This window comes from Condylura cristata, unplaced genomic scaffold (genome assembly GCF_000260355.1).
Source record: "Condylura cristata isolate star-nosed mole 26May11 unplaced genomic scaffold, ConCri1.0 scaffold00015, whole genome shotgun sequence".
In the NCBI taxonomy this organism is placed as follows: domain Eukaryota; kingdom Metazoa; phylum Chordata; class Mammalia; order Eulipotyphla; family Talpidae; genus Condylura; species Condylura cristata.
Window position 1 is genome coordinate 31,134,977 of NW_004567116.1, and position 26,381 is coordinate 31,161,357.

At 40.8% G+C, this 26,381-nt stretch overlaps 1 protein-coding gene across 1 annotated transcript in view; it reads right to left on the reverse strand.

Annotated features, from left to right (window-relative positions):
• MICALCL (MICAL C-terminal like) overlaps positions 1–26,381 on the reverse strand; it is a 41,955-nt gene that overhangs the window by 8,155 nt on the left and 7,419 nt on the right. The window contains exons 3-5 of the mRNA XM_004683601.1: positions 20,402–20,508; positions 17,122–17,214; positions 14,267–14,360 (exon numbers count right to left, since the gene is read on the reverse strand). Of these exons, the coding sequence (XP_004683658.1) occupies positions 14,267–14,360; positions 17,122–17,214; positions 20,402–20,508 (294 nt within the window). The remainder of the gene's footprint in view (positions 1–14,266; positions 14,361–17,121; positions 17,215–20,401; positions 20,509–26,381) is intronic.

Below are 26,381 nucleotides of genomic sequence, written 5' to 3' on the forward strand. Positions count from 1 at the left end.
TGTGAACAAAGGCAAACAGGGCATTGGAGACAGAAACTGGGAAGGGGTGGGTGGGTGGGTAAGGCCTGAGAGTATATGGGGTTTGCATCATAGCGGCCCCTGAAGCTTATTCTGAGGCTCTTGTAGGACACAAAGGGACACTAAAGGTGGGTGAGGAGGAGAATGCCCAGTGGAGTTTCATGCAGGAAAGATTAAAGAGGGGAGAGCTGAGGGAAGAAAATAAATTATAATTTATTCCTTAGGTTTCTTGAATGATGAAAGAATTTATGAGTGTTGAGTACCAAGAGCTAGGCACTGTTTGTGGTGCTGAGGCATAAGGATGAAGAAGCATTGGTTCCAGCTCTTTGGGAAATTGGGAGCTGCGGTCCAGTGGGGAAAACCAATACTGCACAGCCAAAGAGCGTTCAAAGTAACTCTTGCTATGGCAACACGAGAGGGAAGCAATTAATTTGGTGTGGAAGAGATGGGGGAAGGCCTTGAGAGGAGACAGCAAATGAGCTCAGTGTGAGTGGGTAGGAGCTTTCCAGGTGGGGGAGGAGGCGAGGAACAAAACATTCTAGGACATCAGTTGTTAAAGGAAAGAATGAAGTACACAGGCCAGAAATCACATATAACAAGATTAAGAGCATATCCTTGCAACTCAGACTATGGATAAATTTGAACTCTTTTGCTTAGCACTGTGTGGGCTTGAATACTTAGAGTAGTCTCCCTGAGACTCAGTCTCCTCATCTGTTATAGAGATGAAGAGGGATTGTGCACACAGCAACCTGGACCCAACCTGGCACATAGCACCAGGTCAATGAAAGGTACTGGTCATGCTTCAAATCATACAATATATGTGACAGAAGAACCCTTAGCCATGTAGGAATTCCCTCGAGCTCCCTCCCTCCAGCTTGTACCCTAACTCTCCCCAAGTAGGTGGAACTCCCAGGCCATCCAAGGAACCCACTGAATGATACCACTTCATGGAAAACTTCTTTCCATTCACTGGCTTTCAATTGCTAGCCACTCAATCAAGTTTTGCCCCTGTCTTTTTACCCCTAAGACCTTTATATATTGAAGACAGGTCTTCCATAGAGTCAACAACTCCAGGTCATTTATTATTTTGTCCTAAGAGGACTTGCCCTCAAATGTAAGGAAGTCTAGAATCAAACAAAATGCTAACAACCCAGAGTGGGGACACCATTGCACCTTCACCCTATGGCCTGGAATTGCAGGGTTCATATCTTTAATGGGCTCTCACTAACTTGCCAACGAATCTGGTCTTTCACACTACTACTCTCTTCAGGTTTGATGACTTCATGAGCTATTTGTGCAACTAATCTTTCTCTTAAGCTAAATGAAAGTTTTATTTGTATCTTGTTAAGTATTTTGTTCCATCAAGATATAAATGTATGATAAAATTTTCTGGTGAATCTTCCCTGGTCCAGGGGACAAAATCATCTTCCATCAGGTTCCATCCTTTAAGCAGGAATTTGATGCCTGAAGGTAGAGCCAGGCTTTTCAAACTCACCGACTACCAAGGAGCCATATAAAGACTTTGGGTACCTGGCCTTTGCATTTTCTTCCTCTGGCATTAGCGTATCTTTAGGTCAGCATAATTTAAACTAAAAGTCCCTCTTGTCAAGAATAATTGCATTCTTAATGTCAATAACTCACTGTTCCCACCTATATAAACTAAATTCAGACTTGTGTTTATTGAATCAGCTTTCATAGAGTAAAATCTGTCAGATGGCTTCCCAGGTGTCAATTTTCACTTTGATTAGCTAACATTTGTCTATTGTTGAGACTTTATTTTCCATTAAAAAGGGGAAATGTTTAAAAATTTTATTCATCTAACACATTTCCCCTAGAGTTGTGATACATGTGGAATTGATAAATGGCAATTCAACTTTACAAAATAATGAAAAATAATATGTCAGATGGGATTGGACCGAGAACACAGCCATCTGACCCACTGGGAAACTTTTCTCAGCCTTTGGGTGAGGCTATTTTATGGACTCTAAATGCACCCAATTATCCAGCCCACACTTCTATACTTCTCTATGAGACTATTACAAGAAACTTTGATAACAAGATAATTTTCCCAAATCAGGCTTTATCATATTAGCCATATCCTTGAGGTAGCATAAACCTTGTAATTCCATTCATTTATTTTTCACAGTCTCTCAGTTAATACTAGTAGTTCTTAAATCACCTTTGAATTTCTAAATATTCATAACTTCTTTCATAATTCCTCTTAAGAATTTTGATAGGGATCAGAATTCATTTTTTTCCATGTGAGGGTAGAAAATACATTCATTTCCAGTTTTTTAGTTCCACATTCTTCATGAGTTTTCAAAGACAGGGTATATCTGCCAGCTATTTCAACACGAGGGGATTAATTTGGGTGATTCAACAAGTTCTGATTGAGTAACGCCACATGCAAACTACTACTTTCTGTATCATCTTTCACTTGGGCTCAGAAATCTGAACTTATTGCTCCCTAGATTTCTCATTCAGGTCTAATTTCCTTTTCTCGATATTTGTATAACATTTCTAGGTTGAGGACCATTTTCCTTAGTAAAGAAAACAGGAAAACTGTGAGTTGAAAATCTTGTCTTTCTTCATCATGTAACACAATACCATCTGGCTCAGCAATGAGCCTATCCTTTTCTTTGTCCTCAATCCAAAAGAAGCAGCTTTAAAGGCACTATTTTGCTGTCTTTAAGAGTACTTTTTGTTGTTGTTTTTCAGATTCAGCCTCTTTGCTGCATTAGACCCACTGTTTCTAACCAAACTTTTATCCTGGATTACATGTCCCTTTTCAACCTGTCCTTAATCTGGTTCATCAGAGAATTCCCTTTGCACCTTCACTGATTTCTACTCATGCTATAAGCAACAGCAAACACAGGTTGAACTGAATCATTCCATTCAACTTTCTATTTTAAATTGAATAATTTGCAAATGTATAGTTTTCCGTTTCTTTTTAAAGAATTTTTCATCAATAATCACAGTCACTTTTGGGGCTCTTCGACCATGAACTCATGCACTGGTTTCTATGGAAACTGCCTTCCCAGAGCATTGGTTATAGGATTATGTCTGGGTCAGCCTTGGGGTGTCCTGAAACCCAGCCGTGTTCTGTGACATTGCTCCACAACTGCCATCACCTCGCCCGTGTGAGACCCTCCTTGTGGGTCCTGATGAAGTTTAGATCAGCATTATCCCTCTTGTAGTTATAATAGAGCAAAGTGGCAAAGGTGATGGGCTTGAGACCAAATGACCACTTACAAATGTGTGACCCTGAGCAAGTAACCACCTGTGCCTCCTCCTGTGAACCTGGCAGTACCTGCCCAGTAATCGGTTACGGGGACTAAACAAGATGATGCAAGTAAAGGGCTTAGCACAATGCTTATCACATAACATTCAGTGAATTCTTCCACTGTACAGTTGGCTGTCATTTCTTCTAGTGTCTAGTTCCACATCTCCATATGGATGGTGTTCACCTTCAAATTTCAGTTAAAGTATAATCCCTCACTTATATGTGTGTAGTTCACTTGAAATTAATAAAAATCTTCAATAATTACTTTTTTTTTTCTTTTGCCCCAGGTAAACGAAAACGTCTATTGCTGGATCATCAGTACTAGTTTTGGGAAGGACTTGAGTCCTCCATTTCCACAGATTGCTTAGCCACATCTGGTCCTGGGGCTGCTGTTGAAACCATACAGCTACTAGATGGGCGTGGCCGGGGTGGGTGTGGGGGGTGGAGTAGACTCTGCTTGTGACCTGTGCAGTTACTTTGCACCACCTTTGCAGTGGCCACCACGGACTCATTCCTCATGTGCTCCTGTGCCCTCATGCCAGGATTTTTCCTATATGAATACACTTGCTCAGCAAACATGAAGTAAGCAAAACTCAACACAAAGCAACCTTTTTATTAATGTAATCATTTAAATTGACCCACTTTTGCCTATATGCGTTCTCAAAATGGCAAAGCAAATTTTGCCACTCCCTGCTGAAACTCTTCAATAAACTCCCCATGATCAAGTTTAAGCCACAACGTAGTCTGGTAACATTTAGTTCCATTTTTGTTAGAGTGACCAGAACTTGTTCTCAATGAATAGCATCAGAGAATAAATAAGCAATCTCTAAAGTAATGACTTTAACCATTTTCTCATGTTGGTAATGCTGAATACTCTGTGCAGGTTTTTCAAAGTTGGCTCTTGTTTTGCTGTCTCATTCACAACTATCTTTTGCTTTAAATGTAATTTTCCCCACTTCCTTAGAATCTGTGAAGTTCTAATTTGCCTTTTGCTGCAATTTTGTCAGGGCGCTCAGTATCTTCCCTGATGTTTTGAGGCATGAAATGGACATGAGAGTAAAGAGAGCATGAACTGGCCAGCCGAGTCCCTCAACTGGGCTGCTTGTTCTTGGCTCCTGGGCAACTCTTAGTTCCTCTGCTCACTCCCAGGCCTACTTCATTTAAACCTCTAGCCAGGTCTTCAGTGCCCAGAGCTCTGGGTACTTCAACCTCTCACAAGCTCCTAACATGTGATGCTGATAATAAAGAAAACTGCACTGTGGGTCTGGCTGAATTCAGTCTTGACAAACCCCGAATGCTACAAGCTAACTTCCCATTTCATTTTGGGAGTCAGAGAGTACAGCTGAAATACTGACACAAAAATTCTAGTCTCGCCTTTTAGTTCTGATTTATTTAAACTACATATTTTGGTAAAAGTTTTTTTTTTTTTTGCATTTTAATTTTATTGAAATGGTATTAGACTACATGTAGTCTCCTACATCTTGCTTCTTTCAAAGCCTATATGATTTTTCTAGAGGGTATCTGTGTTGCTCATTGGTTTTCACCTCTGTATACATGATATTCATCTGTACACACCACAGTTAACTCTGCTTCAATTTATTCCCATGCCTACTAATGGATATCTGGGCTGTTCAAGTGGTTAAGCTGTTGCTGCTCTTGGCATTCTGGTATATGTTTTCTGGTCCACCTAGAAAGAGTTTCTCTGGAATATACACTTAGCGATGAAATCGTGAATAGTAAAGGAATACCAGATAGCTTTCCGGAGTCATGATTGTTTCCACTAATGTTGAGGAAGAGCTCACCTGCTTGTCATCAACTATTTAGTGTTATCAGATTTGATAGGTTTTGATAATTTAATAGTTTAAGATCATTTCTTGTTGTAGTCTTCATTTGCATTTTCTTAATTACTAATGAGGTTTTTTTTTCATACATTTATCAGCTATTCAGTAGTCTTCCATGAGATGTGTATTATATCACTTGCCTATTTTTACTTTGGCTTGTTTCTTATTGGTTTGCAAAAATTCTTCACACATTTTGAAATCCTCATTCTTTTCTGGTTATATCTCTAGCAATATATCCTACAAATCAGTGGCTTATCTTTTCATTCCTTTTTACTGTGCCTACTGACTACCAACCTAAAGATGAAAGGATTTCTCTTAACTTTTCAAATTTCATTTTTCATATTAAAATCTTTAATCTCTCTAAATCTGACTGGTTTGTAGCACATAAGCTAAGGCTCAGTCTCATCTTAACCTCATTTAGAACAGCAATTGTCCCGGAGCCACATATTTGCTATGATCGCAGTGCTAATGCTGGTTTACACTAAGTTTTAAACAGGTGAGAAATGTTTGGGTCTTTTTATGTCTCTAGCAAAGTATTAAAATTGATTGCATAGTAGTTATGTACCTTTTGTGTTAGGTTTACTCTGATATGCCTTATGTTTTTACGCAATGTAAGTGATACCTTCTTTGTTATATCATTTCCTACTGCTTATGCTGAGATTTAAAAATATTGTCTACATCACCATGATATAGACTCATTATTTTAAATGATTTTTCTGTGCATTTTTTTAGGTTTTCAACATGGAGAATTCTCTCCTAGGACAACAACAAAAGTTTGCTTGTTCCTTGCTAAACCTGGTATCGTCTTTACCTTGTCTCATTACACTGTCAAGCATCTCCTGTACAGTGCCGAGTGGAAGAGGTGGTGTTGACACCCTTATTTTATAACTTATTTTTAAAGAAATGCTTCTAAACTTTTACCATTTACCAGAGATGTTGACTGTAGGGTCTTAAAACGTTCCATCCTGGGCCCTCCCTGGTGGCGCAGTGGGTTAAAGCACAGCATTGAGAATCTAAAGCCACTTCTTCATGGGTTCGATTCCCGCCTGCCCCGGAGGTGACCACATGGCGTGGCAGACCTCTCCTGACCTGCCCGCTGCTCCCCTCAGCAGTGTACTTCGTCGATCCGCCTGTACTGCTCCCCACTCTGTCTCTGGTGAAGCCTCTCACCCTCCGCATCTCTGGCCTGTACCCCAGTTCTGTATGAATAAATAAATAAATCTTAAAAAAAAAAAAAGTTCCATCCTGTGTGTTACTTTTTGTTAAAAGTTTTTATGCCAAATGAGTGTTGGATTTCATCAAATAATATTTTCTTCTTTTGTTGCAAAGACCATATGGTTTTCCTTTTTAATTGACTAGCATAATGATTGTTAAATCACCCTTAGATTGCCAAAATTTAAAATTAATTTGATTAAATGTTCATTACATCCTTTCATCTTTTGAGTCTTTACTATATCTGTGGTTATGTCTACCCTTTTCATTCCTAATTTATTTATTTCTTCATTTTAATTTAAGGGAATTCCCACTAGACTTTCATTAGTCTTTTCAGAAAACAATATTTGACTTGCGTGGACGTCTCTATTTTATCTTTATTCTGTTTCATTTATTTACATTCATGTGTGTATCATCTTTATGTTAGAATTTTTAACATATATATATATTTTAATCAAGGCAACACTGGTTTGCAACACAACATATATATATATATATATATATATATATATATATCCTTTAGTTTAATTTTGGTTTTTCATTTTCTAATTAAATTGGACACTGAACTCATTAGTTTTCAGCCCTTCTTACCTAAGAAAAGTATTATAGTCAATACTTCTAAGCACCAATTTCACTGCAACCTGTGAGTTTTGATTTACTATTCACATATTTCATGCATGTAAGCTTTTCAAGTTTTTAAAAAACACCCATTTGATTTTTGGAAGGTTTTTTGATTTCCAAATGCATACTTAAAATATATCTTTTGGCTATTGATTCCTAAGTTAATTGCATTATAGTATAGAATGTGCCTGATAATATATAATATAGATTCTCTCAGATTTACTTCCTATATTAATATGACCAATTTTTATAAGTCATCATATGAACTATTACTGAAATATTTAGACTTGCTTCCACTATCTTTCTTTGTGCTTTTAATATTTTTTCCATGCATTTTATTTTCTACTTAAAATTAAGTTGGGATTTTTGTTTAGTTGATTCTTTTTTCTTTTCCTTATGTCTCTTGACTGATTTGGGTGTTCCTTATTTACACATTTAGGTTATTAAACTGAAAATTCAGTAAATACTTATACTACTTGTATAATGTTTAAGCTTAATTAATATCTTAGCCTCCTTTTGAACAATATAAAGAGCCTGGGACACTTTGCCCTAATGCCCCTTTCCCTTTTCTCTACATGTGTTTCAGTCTGGTATTTTAGTTCTATCTTAACAGCTGGCTGAAGTTAAGATAGTGCTGCCTGTTTACTTTCATAGCATTTTCTTGCTTGCTCATTCTCATATGCAATCTTCTATTTCTTTGAATTGAAATGTTTCACAAATAGACATAGTATGTTATATATATAATACTTGGTAGAGTTGAAATTTTGGCCATTTAAACTTGTTGATTTTGCTCATTTTTTGGTGACTCATTTTCTTGTGTTTTGGGTAACGAAAATATATATATATACATATATATATATATTAGTATAGTCCCTCCCTGGTGGTACAGTGGGTTAGAACACAGCACTGCAATCTAGCCACAGCTACTTCAGTGTGGGTTCTGAGGTGACCCACATGGCGTGGCAGACTCTCCTGACCCATCTGCTGCTCCCCTCAGCAGTGTACTTCCTTTATCTGCCTGTTCTGCTCTCCACTCTGTCTCTGGTGAATCCTTTCACCACCCATGTGCCTCTGGCCTGTACCCCAATTCTTATGCTAAAATAAATGTATCTTAATATATGTATATATATGTGTATATATATGTATATGTATATACATATATGTATATGTATATATACATATACACACTCATAGCTTATTGCCCTTAATCTAACTATCCTAAGAGCCTAAAGGGAAGCACAGTTTCTTTCATCGTGGCTCTGAAATTGTTTTCTTAGGGAACGAGACAAGCGACTTAATCTGGGAATCAAGACCCCTGCTCTTTCTTAGGCCCAAGACTTAGGCTCTAAAACTACTGCTCTTCACCCCCAAGGCAACCCTAGATTTCTGTCTTTGTGTTGACTTACTCCCTAAACCATGTAAGTTTCTGCCTCTTTTCTTCTTTTTCTTCTTTTGCTTTTTCTCGGTCCTGAGAAACTTATCTCACTTTCTAGGGAGTAGAAATGCTTTAAAAAGTATGCTTATTGTAGTAAATGGGCTTTTATAGTAATGAGTCCACCATTCTGCTGCTCCACACTTTTTATGAACTCAGTCTGTATCTTTGACTGTGTCAATATTTATTTAATTTTTAATATTTTTCCAGGTTAAATCATTATGACAGGGTTTTTCATAACAAACACTAAAAATGAGACAGGAAAGAAAGTACCCTTCTTTTATACTGGTAATTAAATAACAATTAAATATCATTTTAATTACGATTCAGTATAATTTAATTGTATAACACATAATTGTATTGACTACAATTTAATTATAATTTAACACTATTAAACATTATTTCTTGAAATATTTAATTGTACATTTTAATGTGCTAACTTATGATATAAAATGTATTTCTAATGCTGTCACAGTCATTTGTTTTTTGTATAAAGCAGAGCTCCAGGATTCTTTGAGTCTCAGTGAACTTTGATTCCATACAATGGAAGGAATATGAGGCTTATTTAGGCTGAGAATCTCAATCTCATCTGCACTGTTGCTCCTAAACCTGATGCTTCTGCTACTGTGCTGTGAATAATGAACTCCCTTGCTCTGATGTGCTCAGTTGTACTGGTTACTTTTAGTACCTCTAGAGTTATAGCAAAATAACCCAAGCTTATCCATCAATTTTGGAGTCTTGTTACCCCTGGTCATCCTCTGTGAGACTGGAATTCTTCCTGACAATATCCCATTGTTCTACGTGACAAAATAATATTTTCTATGCTTCCCATTTTGTGGCCACCCTGTAAATAATCAGGCATTCTGGGGCCTCCCTGGTGGCACAGTGGGTTGGTATGCAGCATTGCAAGCTGGCCGCAGCCATTTCAGTGCAAGTCCCTGCCCGGGAGGTGATCCGCATGGCTCCGCAGACCTCCCCTGACCCGCCCACTGCTCCCTTCAGCAATATGCTTCATGGATCTGCCTGTTCTGCTCCCCACTCTGTCTCTGGTGAATCCTCTCACTGCCCCTGCGCCTCTGGCCTGTACCCCAGTTCTGTATGCATAAAAAAATCTTAAAAAAAAAAACTCAATCAGAACAATCCTACCAAATGACCATATTTATAAAAAAAATACAAAATAATCAGGCTCTCCTAGGGTCACAGAAGGTTCTCAACCCCTCCCCTGTTCTGCTGACCCTGAAGGCACAGTACCCAGCCCCTGTTGTGGCTGACAAGCAGTAGCAGCCTCGGACTCATGGCCTTTCAGTAAATGCAGAGAACAAATAATTATGGAAAGTTACCTAAAGAGCATTCATTCCATGAAATCTATTCCCAAATTATGGCAGGCTGTCAGAGAGGCGGCCTTCAGAACCACAGAGTTTTGTTCTCATTGTTGAACTATTTTATTGTGCTTTTTTTTTTCTTCTTTGTTTTTGGTAATAGTATGAGTTTACATTGAACATCTCATATGAACCAGACAAGGGAAATTCATATATTATACACATTTATAGAAACTAGCTTAACTATTGCAGGAAGTGTAGTTACAAATTAATGTGAATAAATGACCAACTCAATAAATATAACCTGAGACATCACTGACCCTCCAGCTGTGTTCTATAACAATAGCAATATAAACATGGAGAAGGATTTAATTCTTTGAAACACCTATTATATTCTAGACTTTCCAAAAAGTGCTTTACTATTACTGTTCCATTTGGTTTTTTTCTTCACCCCCTCCTCTTACTACCAATTTACAGATAAGAATTTTTTTGGCAAGGAGGTAAGTAATTGTATAATCATCACACTGGCATTCAAAGTCAGATGTATCTAACTCCAGATGAATTACAGAATTGTGCCAAAGCAAATCAAGTTCCTCGCCTTAGTCAGAAATTTTGTAGTCTTTCCTGGCCATTCCCTCTGAAGGCAGAGGGATTCAGACTCAGGAATGTCAGATTCTAATCACTGTATGTTTTCAGGACACCATGTTGTCACGTTACCCAGGAAATTATTATTCCTCCTGTTTCTCAGCAGTACTACACATGCAAACGAGAGTAGAGGCCAATCTACTTCCCTCTTCCTAGCGAGACTTTGAGCATTCTCTTGTCATACAATGTGCTCATGCTGCCACCTGCTGGCAGCCTCGAATACCTGCCCTTTGTAAATGTAAACTCTTCTATCTTGGTGTAGGAGAAGCCAAGGAGTAGCTTAAAAAAGGGGGGGGTGGAGGATGTGGGGATGCGGAGGGAGCCCAATGCAGACATGTAATTAGCAAGCCTTCCCCAACGTTTGTAAGGCTGTACGGGGTGACTAAGTCACACCTTCCCTGGAGACAAATCTCTTCTCTATTTGACGGTGTTCTCAGTTTTCATCAGATTTCATCTTTCTTTAGGTATTGAAAGAAAGCTGAGATGGTTATCCAGATCATCTTAATTTGAACTGCGGTCTCTGGCTAAATCAGGGCATTCCATGGCCCCAGCACATAACACCAACCACCAACCACACTGACCAGCCAGCCAGCCAGAAGGAAGAGTGAGGAGGAAGCCAAGTGGCTGTCAAAGCCCACCACAGAGGGTGGGGCCTGGGTAATCAGGTCACTGCAAATCCTGGTCTTTACTCTGGGCAGTGAGGACCACCCCGGAAATCCAATCCCTTTGTCGAGGACATCCAGCCAGACAGCCAGCCAGCCAGCCAGCCATCACACACACACATACACACACAATATACTGACTTGTCATCTGGGGCAGATTGTTAGGTTTTTGCTTTTCTTTGTCTCCCTCTTCTTTGACAACATGGGGAAAAACCCTTCCCGGAGGTGGGGAGCTTATTTCTGACTGTTGGGGAAAAAGAAAGCAGGAATTGTTGTCACGACAATTAGGAGCTCATCAAAGCCTCATTTTGCTCATCAGCCATCACTGCCCTCCGTCCTGCACCCCCGCATGTCCCTTTAATTCAATGCCCGCCTAATGAATAACTCCTAGGAACAAAAGGCCCTTTCAGACTGGCTCACATAATTATTAGAGGAGACTTGCATAACTGTCGCAGACTACTCATGCTTTCAGGCCTGTCTCTAAATTTGGTTATTCACAACCTTTATAGCTCAATATTATTGCCTAACTGTGATCATTTTCTAATTATCTTAATAATACCTATTAAATAATTCCCATTAAATCACTTGAACCAGAGCAGCTCAGGCCAGCTCAAATACAACTTAACCTAATAAGCATTGGTCATTCATTAAGCACCAGGGCAATCTCTTAAAGGGGCTCAATAGGATATTCAGCCACATAGGAATATTATTATTGCACAAATGTTATTACAAGTTAGAGTGTATTAATTCTGATGCCTGGTTTGCAGAGCTTCCACTTGGTTTCCATTGGGGCCAATCGCCGTGACTTGACTCTCTTCCGCGCTAGCCCCTTGTTGACATGCATCTGTCACTTACACAAGGATAGTCAAGGAGGAAAAGGCCCATAAGCCTCACAGGGGAATTAAATTACCACGGACATAAAGGGGATGAATGGGATTCATCTTCAGCTGGGTTAGTACACCTATGCAAACAGCACAAGCTGGCTGGGTTTCTTTAGCTAACTCAAAATAGCCTTTCTTTACATTTCAGGGTGAGGATGATTTTTAGAAGCTTTCAAAATTTGATTTCTATCATTTAATTAGGGTTAATTCATTAAAAGTGTGTGTGTGGAGAGTTAATAATATTTTGTAAAATAATATCAGGTGGCGTTTATTGAATGCTCACAATGTGGTAAGTGCTCTGGAAAACACCGCCTGCCATTACCCTTAATTCTCAAAATGACCAGCCCACATTACCAGAGTATGCACAGTGCTCCCCTAAACTCTGGCACTGTGGGTGCTATTTGCACCTTCTTTATAGAAAGAACTGAGGTGAAGTCATTTTTCCAGAAGCACAGCCGAAAAGCCATGGGCTAGAACTGGAACACAGGGTTCTTTGACGCCCATAACTCTACCCACCACACCACACTGCCTCCTCAGCCAACCGAAACATGCCCTCATTTTGCTGGTTCTCCCATTTCATTTCTCAGGCTCTCAGTGAAATCAGCAGATTCCTAAAGATAAGCACAAGCCTTCCTGCCTGGGAAGATGACCACACATCAAACAAGGGCAGTTCACTGGGCTGCAAATCCCAACAGCAGCTGCAAAGGCAGGTGTCCATGCTCACTTCCGGGAGCAAGGAGAAGTTAGCATTTCTATAAGTAGGCTACTTCTGAGCATTTGGGTTATCTTTGAAAGGAAATATGCGGCATTTTAGTAAGAAAAGGGACACATCAATCAGGTATTCCTTGCCAGGCACTGTGCTAGGATTTGCACTTAAATTATTTCTCATCATACATCCAAGAAGCAGATATGACACTCCCACTTTATAGACCAGGACACTGAGGCACAGAGGGACAAAGTCCAGGACATTGAGGCACAGAGGGACAAAGTCAGACTCCAGTGTTGTCCCAGGGACATGCTTACCAGGAGCCCCTCATTTGGAGGATAGAGGCAGGCTTGGGAACGGCCCTCACAATTTTACATGCTTGACTGTAGGAGTGACAGCCTCCCTAAGTCTGGGTCTGTCCTGCTGGCTGCATCACTCTTGAATAACAGAAATTTATCGAGACTTGAAATCCTGAACTTTAAATGTGTTGTTTAATAAATAATGTGGCGGCTATATCCTCACACACAGATACGTGTGTTCAGAGTTTTGCTTTTCATCCTTTGTATCCAAAATACAGAAGGCTACATATGTCATATTAGAAAGCCAGAGAGTCAATTATCCCCAATCCCAAACTCTAAGGAGCTCTCCAATTCCCTGGCCACACCACTGATGGAAAGTCTCCAGATGCTGGTTTCTTTAGTCATCTTTCACCCAAGAACCCTCTTTGACTCCTCATTTGTCAAGGTATTTCACATTTTTTATATTTGACCTTTGCGAGTGCTGTTCCTTCTGCCTGAACAACCTCATACCGCTTCACTCCTTTAAGAACCTCCGGTTCTTATTTTAGTCACTTACTCTGTCCCGGTGACGTGATAAGACTCACCACACCTCCTCCCAGACCAGTTAGGAAGCTCCTGATTCTCTTCCCATTCCAGCCAGTGCTTCTCCCATACCAGCACTCATCTCCCTGGATTACAGCTGATTCATTTACATGTCAGTGTCCCTCAATGGACCACAACCTTCTCAAAGGCTGTGTTCTCTTAATGCTATACACACATCCAGTACCTGGTAGGCTTTCACCAGATGAATCCTGTTTGGAACTAAGAAGCTAAAGCTACTGGAAGAATAGTACCATTTATTTTGTTGTCCTGTGCCAGGCAATGTGTTAAAATTAAGCTTCATATATCATTTCTTCTTTGGTCTTAAGAGCAGTTCTATAAGATACGAAACCACTATTACCCTTGTTTAAGAAGAGAACATGCAAGGCCCTAGGTCACATAACAAGTAAAGGAAAAACCAATATTTCGGCTCTGAATCGTTACATCATTGCCTTGAATGCCCAAATATTTCATATGAATTCATCCTAATTCTTGACTTTCAAAGCACACCCACCAGTAGAAGAAAGCTGGAGCTGGACAAACCAGAAATTCAGCTACAAGGCCCTGAGCTGGCCAGCACTCCTCAGAACTTCAAGTGAATTCTGAAAGTGTGAGGCTGCTGTGGGTGTATCCCACAGATCCGTGCTCCCAGAGCCGCAGCAGGCGACCAGGTGTCCCTGTTTCTCAATGACAGTTTGACCAACCAGCCCTATTTTCAGAGCACAGACTGAGGCCCAGCCCCCTGCATCATCTCTGCAGGATGTTTACCTGCTTCTCCTCTCAGCGCCTTCTCCAGCCTCACGCCCTGGACCTCGGAAGCCCTCTGCCGCTCCTCCACCTCCTCCAGTTGTCTCTGGATGGCCTGCAACACCAGGATGGCATGTCACCTGGGGACTCTCAACACAAAGTCATGTGTGGGGCTGACTGTGCCACTTCCTTTCCAGGAGGAAGAAGCCCTCGTGATGTTACACCTCTTGGCTGACAGGGTGAGGACCTCCGCATTCCCAAACTACTAGACCTCAGTATTTCCCTTCTAGAATATGAAAACCTTAGGCAAGGACTCTGTAGGGGAGCTCAGTCTGCCCCCAAGTAGACCTCAGCGCAGGCCCCTTTGCTCTCAGCACAGGCTGTGGGCAAGGTGGGCAGTGCACCCCTGGGCTTCCCAGAGCCCAGCCGCTGACTGTGGTTGTGGCCCACAGACTGGAACTGCAGCCACTTCTCAGAGGACGGAACTCCTGACCAACACTGAGCAGGCTCACGTCCACTTCCCCAGGAAAAGCCAGCAGACACCTCCCATGAGTTGAGTTGATTTCACATAAGAGCATGGGCCAGTTCTGGGGCTGGGTGTTCCTTTCTTGGGGTGTGCTGCTCTGCACCTCAGCAACAAACGGTACTTGTTCTTTCATCAGGCCATGAACTGAACACCCACAGGCATTTGCTGCGAGTAGGTTATTAAGACAAGACATGGATGGCTTAATTCATTTAGGGACAACTTCACACCTTCCGAGACTCCCCAGAGTCACCTATTAAGGCCATGGTTAGGAGCGGATTGCATTTACACATCATCCTACTAGCAACTTCTGTCTTGTGTATATTAGAAGAAAAAGCAGGGGAAAGCCTCTCCTAAATACAGTTTTCTCACCCCCACCAATTTTCTCTGCTTTCAAATACCCTGCTACGGAAAGGTATCTCTCCTGGCAGAAGAGACTTTGCATCTGGCCTACCAGGTCTATTTTAGACGCCACTTGGGCAGGCAGAATGTGTGTGTTTCTTCCTTTTCTTTACTCCAGCACTGTCTCACTCTTTTCCTCCTTAACTCAGTCTCTTTCTAAGTCTCTCCTAGATAGGGGGTTATGGTCAAAGCACCTCCAGTTCTCTGAGTAGGCTTGAGTAGGCTCTGGGCCTGGGCTGTCACCTGGCTGGCTGCTCTTGTCCCAGCTAACAATTTGTAAGCCTCAAACATAAAATCTGAAAAATATGGGAATTCTGTTTAAACTGACTTTTAATTTCATGCCCTCTTTTTCTGTCTCTCTTTTAAAGATAATTTTATCTTTATAAGTCCATTTCTTGTTGGCATGGTACAGAATTGCTGAGGATGGAAACAGTGATTATACTACCAATCACTGTGCACTTCAGGCTAGTGGTCATTATGGGCTGAAGTGTACACCCACCCCCCTCCTATGTTGAAGCCCGATGCCCCAATGTGACCATATTTAGATAGGGCCTTTAAGGTAGCAATTAAGGTTCAGTGAAGTCCCAATCCCATGAGACTGATGTCCTTATAGGAAGACACCAGAGCCATGTATGCTCTGGGTACACAGCAAGAAAGCAACTGTTTATATAAGCTAGAAGATGAGGCCACACTAGAAACCTACCTAGAAGGGCCCCTTGATGCTATACTTCTAGCCTCCAGAACAGTGCAAAAGCACCTCTCTGTCTAGGCCATGTAGCCTGTGGTATGTTACTCTGGCAGCTTGCTCTGACTAATACAGCTGTTGTTCCTTAGAAACTAAGGGTGCAAAGTTCAAACATAGAAATGGCTGCCATGGGGCTAGCAGATGAGGACTCAAAAAGCCATTGCCATCCCTCTGTAATCAGCACCCACCATGGAGTGAAAATAAAGAAGGGGAAATTGCTAAGTTAGCCAAACAACTAACAGATTGTGCAGACTTATCTTGCTTTGGAAGAAAAAGTTAAAACGTGCTAAGGAAACCTGTTTCAGAGGTTAAAAGCGGACAAAAGGAAGTTTTGGGAGTGTTCCCTGTCCACTAGGTGAATGGGGGTGGCTCTTCAGTCAGCCACTGTGATGGGTGAGGCAGGCATAGGCTGGAAGGAAGTCTTGCTGTGTCTGCACCTGGTCGAACTTTAGTGTGTACACAGACAGAGATGGCTCTTCCTTCTCTTTTCTCTTCTTTCAAGGAAATCAGTCTTATGGATTAATTTCTATCCCATGCCCAACATACATGGACAGATGAAGGGGACAAGTGGAGAAGGGGAAGGAATTGCACACTGGCAGAATATGAACAGTCGCTCTAAGGTCTTCAGTCCTAAAGCCCAACTACTCTTGGAGGTTGGGTTGTGGCCAGCAGGACAGGGAAAATGCCTTGCCTTTCTGCAGCATTTTGCCTGTCTCTGGTGAAGGTGGGCAGATCAACATGGATCAAAATCTCCCAACAATGAGCCAGGTAACCTGTATCAGAATACTGGACACTTACATTCTCAACTCATCTTGGAAAAAGACTGCTGCTAGTAGTTGTTGGTTTAGCAAGACACTAAAGGAATTTGGGGGCAGGTTGTGTTTTCATAGAGAACAAAATTAGGACCCCTGCTCTGTGGCCGCCTGGGGCCTGGTACCCAAGGCCAGGCAGTGGCTGTTATTCCAGGTGTGTTGCAGGATGCATCTCTGGAGGGCCAGGAGGCTGGGAGTGGACCAGCTCCAGGTTCTGGCACCCCACCAGGGTTAAGTAGGGTTAAGCCAATAGGCACATTCTGGTTAGCCAGAGAGGAGAGACTGACCTTCCTTCAGCCCACCTCCATGCAGACAATCCAACACCATACATGCTTCCAAAGAGATTTGAGATTCCCAGGGCCCCAACCCACTCACTCCTCCCTTGTTTTCTGACCTGAGCTTTATGAAGTCTTTTCAATTCTTCTTGTTTAACCAGTTGTTTTGTTTCCTTTTCCAGTTTCCTCCTCCTTCTAAGTGTCTTACTGTCCTACAAAAATCAATGGAAAAGAAAAAATAGGTCTGAGGAAAATGCAGTTGAGAGTTTCAAAATAGTGTCATGGACTTCTGCCCTCTCCACCCAATGATTTCCAGTCACTGCTGAGCTTCTAGAACCATGATACCCAATAGAAGCTCTGTTCTGGTGGAAGGGTTCTGTATCTGTATTGTTTCAAATGTGGACACCACTAAGCACATGGCCACTTTCAATAAGGCTAGTATGAATAAGAAACGGAATTAAATTTTTTATTTTAATGAATTTACGCAGTCAATTGTGGTCAGTAGGTACCAGATTGGGAACCTGTGTGAAGGGAGTATATATATGGGTGTGTAGGTGGGAGTGACTTTAGATAGCATTGGTTTGGTTTAGTAAAAGGAGAAATAATAGAAGGATTAGAATCTAGGGATTGGAAAGGGTGGCATTTAAAAGAAGAAAGAATTACACTTTATGTAAAGTAGAAGCATGAGGTCATGGGATGATGGAGCTGGGAGAAATGCACATGATAACAATTTACAAGTAAAGCACTTAACAAGGTTAAATTGTCTTTAGGAGAGACAGCATTGCCTAATCAAACTTGGGGATAGAGGAAGGCATCTAAGTAATCCAAGTGAAAGTGTTTGTTGGCTTGAGGCAGGCACAGACCAGCTTCCCTCCCCAGTTTCCATTTGTACATGAGGAACACACCATCAGTCACCAGGGTCTGTGTGTGCTCTGGCTTATCAAACACAGAGCATTCAAATGGAGGAGTCAATGGATGGCTGCATCCTGGTAGTGTCCTTTCCAAGTTTTAGACACCAGAAACAGTTGGTGATCCCTGGTAGTTAAAATTCAGACATTATCTGACTTGATCTGTGTGGCAAGTCTACCCATTTGTTTGACAAATACCTTTGAGTTTCCACTGTACTAATATATATCACACAACCCAAGCATTTATGAAGTGCCTGTGGGAAGCACTGTAGAGATTTAGTCACAGGCATCATCCCCTTTGTTTTTCAAATTACACTTATTTTACAGATAAGAAAAACCAAGTCTCAGAGAAGTTAAACAGCTAGTCCATGACACAATTAGTAATTGACAGAACCAGGAATTAAGCCCAGGTGTCTTGGGTCCAAGAAAATTCCCTTTTTCTCCAGCCCATACCATATTTCCTTGTGCGATCCCTGCTTTAGAAAAAAAGTTTAAGTTTCCCCCTAAATTCAGACCACTTGACACCAGATCAACGATGGCCCCATCCCCTGCATCTTGCTGGCTAGTACTTGCTAGCAAAGCTGCCAGGCTCCAACTGGTTTACCAAGAGCCAGCAAAACAGGATCAAGAAAAGAAAAGTCATTTACTGCTTTTATTAAAAGATGTTGACCTGGGAAAGAAGGTTGCTTTATAGACAAAAGCTCCGGCAGCCTGACCAAGCACAGGCATAGTTCTTACAGCCTCCCTGGGGATGAGGACTCAGAGAGCTAAGGAGAGAGGCTCAAGGCTCAGGACGGAGTGAAAGGACAGAGAAAGGGCGAGATCTGCAGGATGCAGACAATCCACCCACCCAACCCCAGAAGCAGCATTCTTTGGGGGACAGGTGGCTACAGGAAGGGCAAAGCAGGGAGGAGCGTGCTCAGCTTGTCTCTGGTCTCCTGCACTCGCTTGGGCTGACCAGGCCTAGTGTGATATGGCTAAGGACATGCCTGTAAGGGCCAGAAGAGATTTAAAAGACAACCAAGGAAAGCAGATGGGAAAAAATTCCCCTCATTCCTCTATCATGAGGCCTTGGAAAGTCCTAAAGAAGTAACCCCATGGCCAGCTTCCCTCCATGACAGCAAACCATGTCAAAGCTAGGAGAGGTGGACAGCTTCTCCGCTGCAAGCTTTAGTGATGGCGGCCTCTGTTCTGGGCCAGAAGCGGGCAAGGGGCAGTCTGCCAGGCTTGCTCTACAGCACTGTCTGGCTATGTCCATGCAGCACTCCACTCCTTCCCCACAAGTGGGGAGGCTGATGCTGGGGCCTCTGCCTCATCTGAATACAAAATCAACTCAGGTTCACTAAAGGGGATGAGAGGGATAATAAGGAACACCCAGAAATCAACAAAAACAATTCCTTTATATCGAGTACCCGACTATCCACAGACACCCACAGTTAGAAATTAGAAATCCATATGTATTATTCTCTTCTCATTCTCATTCTTTCCTCTTCCTCCTCCTTCTCCCACCACACCCCCCTCCCCCACTGTCATGCCATGTGCCAGCCCCCTCCTGACTTGTTCCAAGCCGGGCCTTGGGGAGCTGGAACCCCTGAGTGACTTGAGAAGATGCCAAAGCTCCTAATGCCAGATATGGAAAAGTTGAGTCTAAGTAAATAAACTTGGTTCTCTCCCTTTCTCCTTGGATCCTCGCTGGTCCAAAAAATAAACACTGCCAGAGCAGTGAGCTGCTTCTCTCTCCACGGGGAGGCATTTGAGGTCCAGCCCTTCAGTTCCCCAGCCCTAGTGAAAATGCCCCCAGCCCCGATGGATAAAGAAACAAAAAATGAGATCTGGTGGGAAAATGCAGGTCTCTGTGTATGTGACAGATACACTTAAAGACAACAATGTGTGCATTTCTTATTCTATGAGCACAGGAATGATTGGAAGTATTCTCCAGGAATATCAGTGTTTGTAAAGCAAAGAGGACTGCCATCTCCCAGCCAGCACACAGCTAGTCCCTTCCACGGTAGGGATGCTCGCATCTAGATGCAAATGCATGGTTCATTTCATATTTCTGATTAGAATAAACATAACATTTTCCATGCACTCTGCCTCTAGTGCTTCTTAAATGAAGCTGCGCTTCCTCCCGGGAAATATGCGTCTGCTTGTTGTGATTTTTTCAATGGTTTGCTTGTTGGACCACATATTAAATCCACTTTAGGAACGGCAGTCACCAAATGGTTTCAAGTAAATGTGCCTGTTGTTTTTTGGGTTGTTTTTTTTTCTCCCCAATCTGAGTCTATGAGCAAGGCAAGCTTCTAAAAGAACAAAAATAAAACAATTATTGGGGTGTTGCAGGTAAAAAAAAAAAAGCAGTTGCTGTCAGATGCAATGAAACGTGATCCTCCTAATGAAACCACCACAGCTGGAGCCCACATTGGGTCTGAAATCTGGATGGTAAACGGCCCCCACAAGCCAAGGCCCTTTTTGGTTTGCCAAGTGTTGTTACCTTTGACCGCAAGCTAGGCTGAGGGTCCAATTCTTCATCTGCAGAAGAGGAGGAGGTTGAAGAGTCAGTCCCTCTCACCTGCATTCTGACGGGGATGTGCCAGGGATCTGAAATGGGAATGGAAAACTCAATGAATTCTTAGCTTCTTTTCTTGCTTCATCCCTATCGCTGCCTTTCCCTCCTCCCCGCTTACCCAATTCCCTTCTCCCCTGCTGGCTCCTCGCTGCACCTGCCATGAGCATGAGGAGGCAGTACCTAAGGGCAACTGAAAATTTGGCCTTCCATGTTAATTACATTTCTGGGTTCCTGCCAAGAGCTTTGCAGCTCTCTTTTCATATTTTTTAAAGAAAGGTATTATGCAGAAATCAATTAATTCCTTAAACACCATTTATATGGTGTGTAGCTTAGAACACATTCAGAGATGAAATCTATTATTAAAATGCATGTTTGAAGTTAGCTGAGTTACCTAAATGCTTGTGTAAGGTTCGTTCTGCAGAGTAATTGAATGCAAAAAAGTCAGAGCCAGCTCTTAAACAAATCGCCCTTCTGCGGCTCACAGCATCTGGCACCCATTTTTACTACATGACATCTGCTCAGTGTAAAAGAGCTGGCGTCAGAATGTCTGGTCATAGAAAAAAAAATCCCAAATGTAATCAGAAGCAAAAGGACTCTAAGCCTAAGGTTTTATCACATAGTCTCATGCAACATAAATATTTCATTAATTATGGCTAAACAAATGCCACTTTTATTTTCCCAACTTGCAGATATTATCACATCATCGAAGTGATGATTCAAATGCCAGGAAAGGCAGTTTAAGATAGAGAGGGCTCAACAATGCAAGGCCCACAGGAGAGCCCAACAGGAGGGACTGTGCCAGCCTCTGAACACGAGGTAGCTGGTCGGAGGCAGCAAAGTGCCCATGTTAACTAGAATCTCTGTGATCTGGCTGGGGACCATGTGTGACAAAGTCTTCCAGGTGCCACAGGAGGCTTTTATTCTTCTCAGCAAGAACATCTGCCCAGACACATCAACCTGCTGCAGGCTTAATGACTAAGACCTGGATTAACCCATTCTGGACACTGACTATCAGAACCAGCGAGGACTCTGGGGTAGGAAAGCTACTAATCTTTACTCTGCTGTGGCAGCTTATATCCAAATAGACATATGTGTTGGGTGGAGAGGAAGGAGGAGAAGAAATTCCAAGCTGGCTAACAGTCTCTCCAGTCTGCCTTTTCCTCCCCCAAATTTTCAACTATTCACCCCAGTGGGAGAGACCAGCTTAAAAAAAATAATAATAATAAGGGTAATTTTCACCTCCAGGAGTATATTTACATATGCTGCTATTCAAAGCAAAATAATGCAAAACATCTATATAATAACACAGCCTCTCTGGGGAGGGAGTTAACTGTTTTCCGCTTTAATTAGCCAGGGGAAGCTCAGGTGAAGACAGAACTAGAGAGCAGGATAATAATGGAAAGAGTCATTGTTAGCGGAGAGCTGAGATTATGTCCCAGTTGTAGTCACTAAATTACCTCTGAGTACTAAGCACATTAGTTGCTTAGTAGTCACTTAGCATGAAAGCTTGGAAAACTAACTTTATTTCCTGAATTTCTGATCCCTCGTTTATTGTGGATGCTTCAATAAATATTGCCAGCAGCTATCTCATTATTATCATTCATCCTAATGAATAATACTGCAATACAAAGTGTCCCCCATTTCCAAAGTGTAGCTTTTATATGACAACTTTTGTAAGCCAAAATGGCATATAGCTAAGAAGCAATTATTCTTAATTTATATAAAAACACTTTTGAGCATTCCCAACCCTCAAAACAACCTACCAAATCATACAAAATAATCCATAAAGCCTAAAATAACACCAACATGTAGTAAAAGCAAAACTGGTATGATAAGCACAGAGACTGTAGAAAGTAGTTTCCAGGGAAGCAATGCAGATGGGACCATCTTCTCAGGGTTCCTGTGACCTCTGTAACGGTTCACTACAATAAACACCCGTAGATGCTACTTGTGCTTTTTTGCCTTTTGTTATAAAAATAGAAATCCTCTTAGGATTCTTTTGATCAATGAAAACAGGTACTAATATAGAGATTTTGTAAAAAAAGAAGTGGCATAATTCAAACTGTCAATAGCTGTGTCTGTAAAACTGGTTTAACTTCAACTTATGGCAGAAGAAGAACCTAAAGTTGAAAATTTTCCAGTAATTCTCTAAAATCCAATATTTCCATTGAATTTCATTTTGAAATTAAGGAGAAAATATTTCTAAATGTTATGCATTTCTTAAGCTTCTGGCAAATTTACATAATGTTAAATCGTTTCCCTGAATCTCTTTCCTTTCACTCTTTCCCATCATAGAAACATTCATTCTAGGAGTTTATTTTAATTTGCAAAGTTTGGAAAAGTTGGCTGCATTGTTCCACTCTGGCTGAGAGTGACTGGTTCCGGGACTGATCTACCACAAAGCACAAGAAGTCTGGACAAAATATATGAAGCAGCTATTTGCAGACACTGGGCAACAGGCAGTACAGGACTGTGACACAGACGAGAGCAGAAGCAAATGAGTAAAGCCCTTCTGTTACAGATGCTTTCTGCCTAGAATCACCTTCCAAATCATAGTGTGGTAAGAAAGAGGACAGCAGATTCGGTGACTGAAAAAGACAAGAGTTCACAGTTTGAGAAGAGTGAAGTAGCTGGAATGTGTGGGGAGGTACTGGAGAAGAGGGAGCTAATTAGAAAAACTATAGATGAACAGAGAAGGGCATGAGGTTGGATAATAGTTGCTAGGAGGTAATAGATAATAGAAGAGTAGGAGGATAAATAAGTTTAAAAACAAGTCTTGGAAGAAACAGTAAGATGTGCACATTAATGGCCTGTCAATATTGTTTACTGCCTATGTAACATTCTCTTATGAAGACATTAAATCTAGGTACGCTATGACTTAATATTTACAAAATGTAGCAGCCAATAAACAATTACTATATATGTAAAAAAGAGGATAATGAATTCTATAATCAAGAGGAAAATCAATCAATAAAAGCAGGGTCAGAAATGACAAAAGTGATAGAATTAAGACAAGGGTTTTAAAATAGCTATTGTAAATTGCTCAATTTAAAAAAAAACATGGGGCCTTCCCTAGTAGTGCAATGAATTAATGTGCAGCACCATGAAGCTACTGCAGCCACTCCAGCACGAGTTGGATCCCCAGCCAGGGAGGTGACCCATATGGCACAGCAGACCTCTCCTGACTCCCCCACTGCTCCCTTCAGCAGTGTTTTTCAGTATATCTGCCTGTTCTGTTCCCCACTCTGTCTGTAGTGAATCTTCTCACCTCCTGCACCTCTGGCCTGTACCCCAGTTCTGTATACATAAATAAATCTTCAAAAAAAAAAAAAAGAAACAAAGAAAACATGAACAGAATAAGGATAGAAGCAAAAGATATATTTTTTAAAAAATGTAATCTACATTGATGAAAAATACAAAATTTGAAATGAAAATTTCATTGGAGAAGCTGGTCAGATTAAATACTACAGAGGAAAATATTCAGGAAAATTAAAAAATCACAATAAAACTAGACAAAATGAAACACAGAGGAATAAACATCAAAAAAAAAAAAAAAAGAATAGAACCTCAGTGACCTGTGGGAAAATATCAAGTATTCTAAAATATACGTGATTAATGCCAGAAGGAGACAGAGAGACAGAAGCATAAAAAGTTGATGCGTTATTGCTGAAAATCCTCCACACTTAGTGAAATTTTAAACCCACAGTTCCAAGAAATAAAACAAGCCACAAGTAGGATAAACACAGAGAAAATCATAACAAGGCTCAAGATAATAAAATTGCCAAAAAGAGATATAGATAAAATCTTAAAAGCAGACAAAGAAAATGTTAACTGATGAATAGAAACAAAGATATTCTCACTGACATGCTAGAAACTAAATAAGTCAAGAGATAATGGAATATTATAAAAATGCTGAAAGAGAAATAATTTGTCAATTTATAATTCCATACCTGGTGAAATGATTTATTCAAAATGAAGCAAAAGTAGAAGTATTAAAAGGAAACAGAAAAGCTATGATAATTCGTCATTTGCACAAAATTTAAAAAGTTCTATAGCAAAAGGAGTAAATGAGATAGAATGAAGTGCTAATGGTTTTTAACTATCTTAAAAGATCATTTACTGTTTAATGTAAAATACTGTGAGATAACATGGGATATATGTATTGGCCCTTGTCCCTACCTCCCATTAATATCTGATCTTTAATCATATTTCCTGATACAAACCTTCTAAAACTTTCCTGGGTGATAGGCACATCTGATCTAATGATGTGACTCTTGGTGGATTCCTAGATGAGGGCTAGTTACTGCCATGATTATAAGTTTGGAATTTTCCCACCTGGCCCTTCATCTACTAGAGAGGTGAGAGGGACTAGAAAATGTGGTGATAATCCATCATATCTACATGGCACCATCTCCATAAAAATCAAGCTTAATTGTTTCCCTGAGGTCTATACAATTCTAGCAAATTACTGAACCCAAGGAGGGAAAGAGGGAGACTCTATTTATAGTTAGTTGGTACAGGCAACAGCCTGTAAGAATAAAGGATTTAAATAAATACTACTAATACACTTGGCTTAACTGTTAAGTATATATAAAAAACAATACCCCAATAAGTAGAGAATATACATTCTTTTTTTTTTTTTTTTAGCATAGAACATTCACTTGATTGATAAGAAGATACAAGTCAAAAGGTAAGTCTGGCTCTACTGGCACCTCACAAAGACACTATCAATAAGGTGTTCTCCAAGCTGAGACTTCAGAGTAGACCAAGGTTCATCCAAGTTGACAAGAATTTCATTCCTTATGGGTGTAGGGCACAAGACCTATTTTCTTGCTGAATATCACTGAAGGTTGATATTTGCTCCTGGAAATCTCCTGTTCACAGTCTCCTTAACAATTATGACAACTTACTTCTTCAAGTTGAGCAAGAACATTTCTTTCTGAGGCTTAAAATTTGAGTTTAGCAAGGGCCCAGACATTATTAAGGGTTCACCAAATTAAGTTGGGTTGATCCAGGATAACTCTCCTTTTTTATTCACTCAAAATCTACTGGGTGGGGCCTCTCTGGTGGCACAGGGGGTTAAAGCACTGCACTAAGAAGCTTAAGCCATTTCCACATGAGTTCGATTCCCGCCTGCCCCGGAGGAGATCCGCATGGCGTGGCAGACCTCTCCTGACCCGCCCACTGCTCCCCTCAGCAGTGTACTTCGTCGATCTGCCTGTTCTGCTCCCCGCTCTGTCTCTGGTGAATCCTCTCACCCTTTGTATCTCTGGCCTGTACCCCAGTTCTGCATGAATAAATAAATAAATCTTTAAAAAAAAATCTATTGGGTTAGGACTAACATATCTCAGCAAAATCCTGTTACTTAATCACCTCGGAAATCCATCATATTCACATTCCCATTATAGTAAAGGGGATGAGATTAGATGAGGCAATACACCAGGGGGCAGGAAGCATGGATCCCTCTTAGAATTCCACTTGTTCTAATTCTGATTGATTCAAAATTTATACAGTAAAACTGCAAAATTAATAAAGTAGAAGTCAGAGTGTAAGTATTTTGTTGTGTGGCAGATATATCTGCAAGGTTTCTGGGTTCTTGTAGATGTCCTATATCCTGATCTCAGCAGTGACTACATAAATGTGCACTTAGCAGAAATTTATTATTTGTGCACTTAATTGTATTTGTGTTATACTACAGGGAAAATGTATGCAAAGATAAAAAAGATAAGTTCTCAGGGTGCCGTCTGTAATTATACATAAGAATAATCAACAGCATAAAAACTATTTGTATAAAATGAGCATTGATAATTTGGGCACAGATAAAGTAATTTCAAGACTGAGGAGTTTATGTATACTATTAATGTAGAACAGTAATTGTAGAAACAAGAAAAATTAAATTTCAGCT